Raw genomic sequence first — 7,057 nt, 5'->3', positions numbered from 1 at the left:
GAGAGTGGAGAGGAAAACAACGAGCTCATCAGTGACCAGAGAGCCAGAGGTCCAGAGCAGAAGATAAAGCGCACAGCTGACAACACACAGATGCCAAATCCGGCAGCACGACGAAGCTTCTACCCGATCGACTGAAGTTTAGCGATAGCCGGTAATCCGCCCTCCAGATTAAAATAAAATCCTGACGCCTTCTAGAACCCCTTGTCGCAAGCAAAAGCCCCATCCTAATCTTTCCCATCTGCAAATAAGAAAGACCACACATCGTCGGTCGGTCCTACTAATCATTCACACCCCCCCCCCCCCCACCCCCCCCGAGATCTCTCCACAGACACGAGAACATTGAGAAGCACGCGCGACAGGAAAAAAGCACTGTCCGTGCGACGTCACCTCGCCCACGCAAGACGCTGTCTCGCCGGTCGATCGTCATGTACCCACGCCACGCGAGTACTACCATCGAACAGCACAACCATCGATCGGCACAGCTCGGTTTTACGGTCGCGCGACTCCGAACCATCCAAGGGAAGACGCCGACGGCGACAAAAAAGAAACCCAGGATACCGCCCCGCCCGCCCGTCCCGTCCGACGTCCGCGTCACGCACGCGCGCCTGCTCTTGCCGCTCGATCCATTAGAGAAGTTTAATTTTATAGCCAACTATTACTTTTAAATTATTTATAGTCAAATTTTTTTATAGGATATTTATAGTCAAATTAATAATCAATTTATACAATAGTTATCTATAAATATAATAAATATATGCTACACTATTAATTTCTGATCCCACCTGTCATACACATATTGTTTCTTAAAGTTCGTGCTACAGCTGACTATAAATTTGTAGCACACGACTCTTCTCTTTTCTTTTTATCTTCTTAAAATATATTTATGGCTATAAATCTTCTTTTCATCTCCTTAGAGTCTGCTCTTACTGATCGGTTCCGTCTCCACCCACCGTTGCGTTGAGTCGTTGACCCGCAGTTCCCCTTTGTTTTCCACGTGTTTCTTCCACAAATCGCTTGGCGCCGCGTCCGTGCGAGCCCCCAGCCGCCGCCGAGCCCCCACACATCCATCCACTCTCGCGGACTCTGACCAGCTGACCGCTGCGAAACCCGCCCGCACGGGCGCACGCGCGCGCCCGCGCCCGCTACAAATATGCTGCTCCCCCGCACGTACGCCGCCGTGTCTCATCACGAGCTCGATCGTTTCCCTTCCCCCCCAACCTGAGCGTTCCAACTTCCAATTCAAGCGCGCGCGCGAGAGCCGATGGATCATGGCGGCGGCGAGAGGAGGAGCGCCGGCGCCTACGAGGCGGCGCTGAGGGCGGTGCAGAGGCCGGCGGCGAAGCCGTGGCGCGGCGGAGGAGGAGGAGGAGGCGCGGGGGGATCGGCGGGTGCCGCGGGGGCGGCGCCGCCCAAGGTGTACCGCGTGGCGCCCAGGGACTTCCGGGAGCTCGTGCAGAGGCTCACCGGAGCCGGCACCGCGGCGCCGGCGGTGGCCATGGGCGCGAGCCAGGCTGTGCCTGCGCCCCCGCCGCCTTACGCGGGTGTCCCGGCGCACGGGCAGAGCGACGCGGCGGCGGCGGCGGACATGTTCGACTACGCGTCGTGGTTCTCCGTGCCGCTGCTCAGCCCGGCCTCCATGCCGGCCGCCGGCTACGACGGCCAGCTCCACCATGGACATGGTGCTTTACTGTAGTTTTAGTATAGTCGCTGTCCTTGTAAGATCGAGCCAAATTTTGCAGTTCGATCGCTTCTTCTTCCTGTCGTAGAACGCTTGTATTAGTTTCTTCAAAAACAACAAATTCAAAGAATTCGATGAATAAACACATGAATTAGTTCTCGGCGGCATAAAGAACACAATTTTCAGTGTTTAATGATGTGACTACCCTCTTTGGTTTGACTATTGCTGACGTGTAAATTATTCCCTGGTTATCTTGGGTTCATCGTTAGCTAGGCCTAGGCGGCTGTGGTTAATAGAACTTAATTAAGCTATCGTTGTCAACGTTGAAACTTTTGTTATCTAGATGGCTCAAATTTAGCATGTGAGAATTCGGCTTATCAAATTTCGCATCTTCTTGTATTAAGTAATGTACGCTCACAGACAAAGGTAATGGCATGCAGTTGCTTCATTTCATTATGGGCGTTCAGGGGATGCTTGACTAACCGGACCAAGTTGAGTACTCCATCCTCCGCTCCAAAAAATAATATAACGTTTATCTTATTTAAAAAATCAACATAAATATGTAAAAATATAAGTTAAAATTATTTTTTATGATTTAAACGTCACAGCATAAATAAATAATATTTATATTTTTAACAATATGAATAGTCAAACGTCGTGAAAAAAAAGTTAAACAGTGTCGTATATTTTAAGACGGAGGTACGAGATAGTAGTTGAGTAGGGATATATTTCACCTGATTTTACTTTCGATGGACAACATAAAGGATAAATTGTCATCAACAATATCTTATCGTTAAGGTGATCGTTGTCTACTACCTCCGTCCTATAATATAAGGGATTTTGGGTGGGTGAATGTGTGTCCAGATTCATTGTACTATAATATGCTATATCCATCCAAAATCTCTTATATTATAGGACGAAGGGAGTACTTATCTAGATTAGAGTGACATATCCACCCAAAATCCCTTATATTATGGGACGAATGAAGTACTTATCTAGATTAGAGTGAAAATTCGCCGACACGTTCAATTCATCGCTTGAACGGGCTGCGGTTGATGGCACGAGGAAGTGATCACATAGACTCAGTTATATTTGAATTTTATAATTAACCTATAGGTTAATTTATCCCTCCCCCTAAAAAAGAAACTCTAGCTAGAGTTTCTTTTTCTGTTGATTTATCCCTCCCCCTAAAAAATAATTTTTGGATTGCTAATAGTAGAAATATAAAGGTTTACCTTAATTAAAAATTATTTGTTTGTTTTTTTTGGTTAATAGGTTATAAATCAGCCGGTGAGACTCGAATTCTTACGAAAGATCTCAGGGAACCATGTCCCCTGAATAATAATGCCACGGTAACTTTCTCATGCTGATCCATTGGTGAATTCCTAAAGTCTCGGTACAAGTTTGATGAACAACCAAGGAAATTGAAAGAAACTATATTTTTCTATATACTAGGTGAGATCCGAGCTTTACTACGAAATGCATATATAGATGAATTGGTGTTAAATATTATAAAATAATGGATGGATATATATTAAAATATTTGTGGAAATAATGTGATCAAAATGATTTGGCATACTTATACGAGTCATGCTTGCATGAGATGAGATTAAAAATGCTATTGTTTTGAGACTATTGTCATCCAAACTTATAATTAACATTTAACATCATAGATGAGCTTAAATGAAAAATTTGTCCACTCCAAAATTGTATATCTCGTCTATATCTACAACTTTCATATAGGTTTTATCTTCATCTGAGATTGTTTAGAAAATTTAAATATTCATTTATGTAAATAGATCCGAGACATTAAAACACAGTTTCGGATATCCAAACGACCTTCAATCAAAAAGTCGTCTACTATAAAATTGTAGGTCTCATCAAGCTCTACAAATTTGATATAAAATTTATCTTCATCCGACTTTATATGAAAATGTTAGATAAAAAATACACATATATGAGTTGGTGTCATCATAGGTGTCATTTTTAATTATAAACCGGAAGAACCAGCACATATGTGATGCATATATATACTGATTCATGATAAAAATCGATACCTATGACATCACACTTATATGTGCCGGTTTTTGTTACAAACTTGTACCGAGTGATTATAGGTACCGATTTATTAATTTTATACTTGAAAAAGGTGAAATTAGTTTTATACTTGAAAAAAGTGAAAAAAAAAGCTTCATGGGTGTCCTTTTTTGGTAAACCGGCATCTATAAGACCGGTCTCTATGTGATGTTTTGTAGCAGTGTTAACTTGGCATATCAGTAAAACCAGTTATCTATACTACCGGAGGACTTAATTTAACGCAGTTTTATAAGTTAGGAGTTCAATATTTCTACTATTACGGTTTAAAAATACCGATTAAACTTGATGTAAACATGAGGGGTTGCAAGTGAACTTATTATGTGCAGAAACCACCCCCACAAGGCGTCAACCTTCAAGGCCTGTGACAGTGTCTACTGTGACTGCTGGGCCGTGAGCTGGGCCTGAGGGAGGAGGGAGATCCGTAGAGACAAGGCCACAAGTGGACGAGATAGCTAGTTGGCGATAAGTCGCACGCCCCCCTCCCCGCGCGACTAGACACATGTCGCGCGTGGAGAGGGGGCGGCGACGCGCCGCGCAGGTGAGGAAGAGCGAGTTTTCCCTCTTTTTTTTGTTTTTTTTACGTTTTTTCCGTTTCTGTTCGGTTAGTTTTCATTTTTTTTCCGGTTCGGTTGGTTTATCTTTCTTTTTCCGGTTTCTCTTCTGTTTTTTTCCCCTTTTTTTTAAATTTTATGAATATAAAGTTTGTATTCGTATGTATACTAAGTTTGTATTTGTATGTATGCAAAGTTTATATACGCGTATGCAAAGTTTGTATACGCGCATATAAATTTTGTATATGTTGTGTATTTTTTAGTTTTTTTATTTTTTAATACGTATGTATATAAAGTTTGTATTTATCGTATACAAAGTTTATATATGTCCTATATAAACTTTGTATACGTCATATATATATATAAACTTTGTATATGTGTATATATTTTTTATACATTAAAAATATATTTATATATATACGTATGTACTTACTATATACACACGTGTGTATATATAGTATATACATACGTATCAGCCGTCCCCACAAGTGGACGGTGCAGCATCCCTGGCAGGGCGCCGAGGCCATGGCCGGCACAGCAGTTCAGCAGTGACAGCAGCGACTCCAATTCAGTGTCGTGGAAGACGGTATACGGATATCGGACGGAGAGGGTACCGCTAAACGATTAATCGGAATGCGGACGATTAATCAGAATTTGGCGGAAATATAACGTTTTGAAAATATATGTACATAGTTGATAATAGTTTTCCCTTCTATATATCCTTAAATAGAATAACCATATATGATATTTAAATAAGTTTATAATGGATAGCTGTTACTGTATATCTCAATTCTCATGTAGTGATGGGTTTTGTTCATAATGCATGAAATGAATTATCAAGAGAATGTAGTACATAGCATAAATGACCGTAATCAAGGTTCCAAATAACATATGTATCGGCTTCATCAAATACAAACTCCAATAACGTGATCATCGTCAAAATCAAGGAACTCATGTTCAAACTTTAGAGGAAGTCAGTTCCTTGTCATTTTACATCTTTCTGCCTTGTGAGAATTTCGGAAGAGCAAACTTCTAGTCAATAGTAGTAAAGGGCACAGCTAATGAGTTGGATTGTGGAATCGACCTTTGTCACCACGCTGATTATACGGCTGATTAGACGGAGACGGACGATTTAATCGGTAATAATTGGATTTATGCGTTTGTTACCGACTAATGATGACCGCATCGGCGTGACGTGACGGACTGATCTCCGTATCCGTATTATCGGACGTATTAATGGCCGTTAACATCGTTTTCCACAACACTGCTCCAATTAGGAAAAGAGAGGAAATGATCACAAAGAGGTAATTGATGACCTTATTTAATTTGAAAACCATTACTCATTAGCAACTACAAATTACCCCATTGACAAGTAGTGTAGCAGCATTGCAGCATCAGTAAGAGAACAAGCCAAGAGCTAGAAGCAGAGGAGTAATGCTTTTCTTCTCTCCTGACCCACCTAAATTTTGGGTGTTCTCTACCACTGGGCACAGGCAAGCTTAGGATGATGACCAGCGCACAAATCTCACGCAAGGAAGGGAAGTCGTTTTGATCCTGGGTATGTCCCCTCTAGTTTGTTGAACTATTTATTCTAAAAAATTAATATAAAATCTTAATCTTGAACTCAACTCACAATAAGATAAAAAAAAGGATTATTCATAGATTGAATATGTCTTTTTCTGTATGTGTAGTTGAATTTGAACTTGTTTTGGTAGAGTGATAGATGTCGGTGTACTCTACATCATCAATTGTTTTGTATAACTGTTTGTATTTAATTTAGAAGAAAAGAAAAAGATGCACGAGGGACATCACTCCAGTGATTAGAATCCGGTTCCACAATGGGAACTAGATTCTCTGCTGTTTTCCCAATCACCTGACTAGCAAAGATGTTTACACATAGCTAGTTCTCTTTATTGATTCATGGCGATGTACTATACCACACACACGTACCACAACCAGCTAATAAACAGAGAAAGGAACTTAAACAAGAACACACTGCATGCATCTGATCTGATTATAGCTAATTAATTAAACACCAGAAAGCATCACCTCAAACTTTTAACCGCACATATATATATATATATATATATATATATATATATATATATATATATATATCCTCTTCATCACACACCCTACTTGTACTCTTCACAGAACCCAGTGAATCCGTGGTGCCGGCGCCGATATATCGAACTCGGCGTTTGGGAGATTCAGCAGTAGGCGGTGCACTTGGTCTTGCAGTCGATGGTGCAGCCGCCGCCGCCGCCCCCGCCGCCGTAGCCCTTGCCGGAGCTGCTGTAGGACGAGAAGCACTTCTTGGGGCACGTCACCTTCTTCCTGTAGCACGGGCCCTTGTCGGAGCACACCACCGTGGGCACCACCACGCCGCCGCGCGAGTACCCGCCGCTCGGCGTGCCGTACCCTCCGCCCCACCCGCCGCCCATCCCGGGCACGTTGAACCCGCCCATGCCGCCGCCCATCCCCGGGATGCTCCCGAACCCCGGGATGGTCGGGATGCCGCCGCCACCGCCGCCGCCGGGATTGGTGCCCGGGTAACCCGGCTGCACGGACGGCTTCCTCCCCGCCGGCTGCTTCTTGGCGGATGGCGCGGCGGACATGAGGTCGCGGGCGGCGAGGGGGGCTGTGGCGGAGAGCCCGAGCAGGAGGAGGAACAGCGCGGCGGCGACGCGGGCGGTGCTGGCCATGGCTAAGCTTTAGCTAGAGCTAGAGT

The 7,057-nt window shown here is 43.4% G+C and overlaps 2 protein-coding genes across 2 annotated transcripts; one reads left to right on the top strand and one right to left on the bottom strand.

Moving 5' to 3' along the window:
* Window positions 1–1,177: 1,177 nt before the first annotated feature.
* On the top strand, window positions 1,178–1,871 carry LOC4333712 (uncharacterized). The gene has a single exon (XM_015773871.3). The coding sequence runs from the start codon at window positions 1,262–1,264 to the stop codon at window positions 1,691–1,693; it is 432 nt and encodes a 143-aa protein (XP_015629357.1). The 5' UTR covers window positions 1,178–1,261; the 3' UTR covers window positions 1,694–1,871.
* A 4,344-nt stretch (window positions 1,872–6,215) lies between these two features.
* LOC4333711 (MFS18 protein) lies at window positions 6,216–7,057 on the bottom strand. The gene has a single exon (XM_015773703.3). The coding sequence runs from the start codon at window positions 7,029–7,031 to the stop codon at window positions 6,537–6,539; it is 495 nt and encodes a 164-aa protein (XP_015629189.1). The 5' UTR covers window positions 7,032–7,057; the 3' UTR covers window positions 6,216–6,536.

The sequence above is a fragment of the Oryza sativa genome, chromosome 3 (assembly GCF_034140825.1).
Source record: "Oryza sativa Japonica Group chromosome 3, ASM3414082v1".
NCBI classification, from domain to species: Eukaryota; Viridiplantae; Streptophyta; class Magnoliopsida; order Poales; family Poaceae; genus Oryza; species Oryza sativa.
The sequence above is the reverse complement of the archived record's forward strand: the minus strand, read 5'-3'. Positions and strand labels throughout refer to the sequence as shown.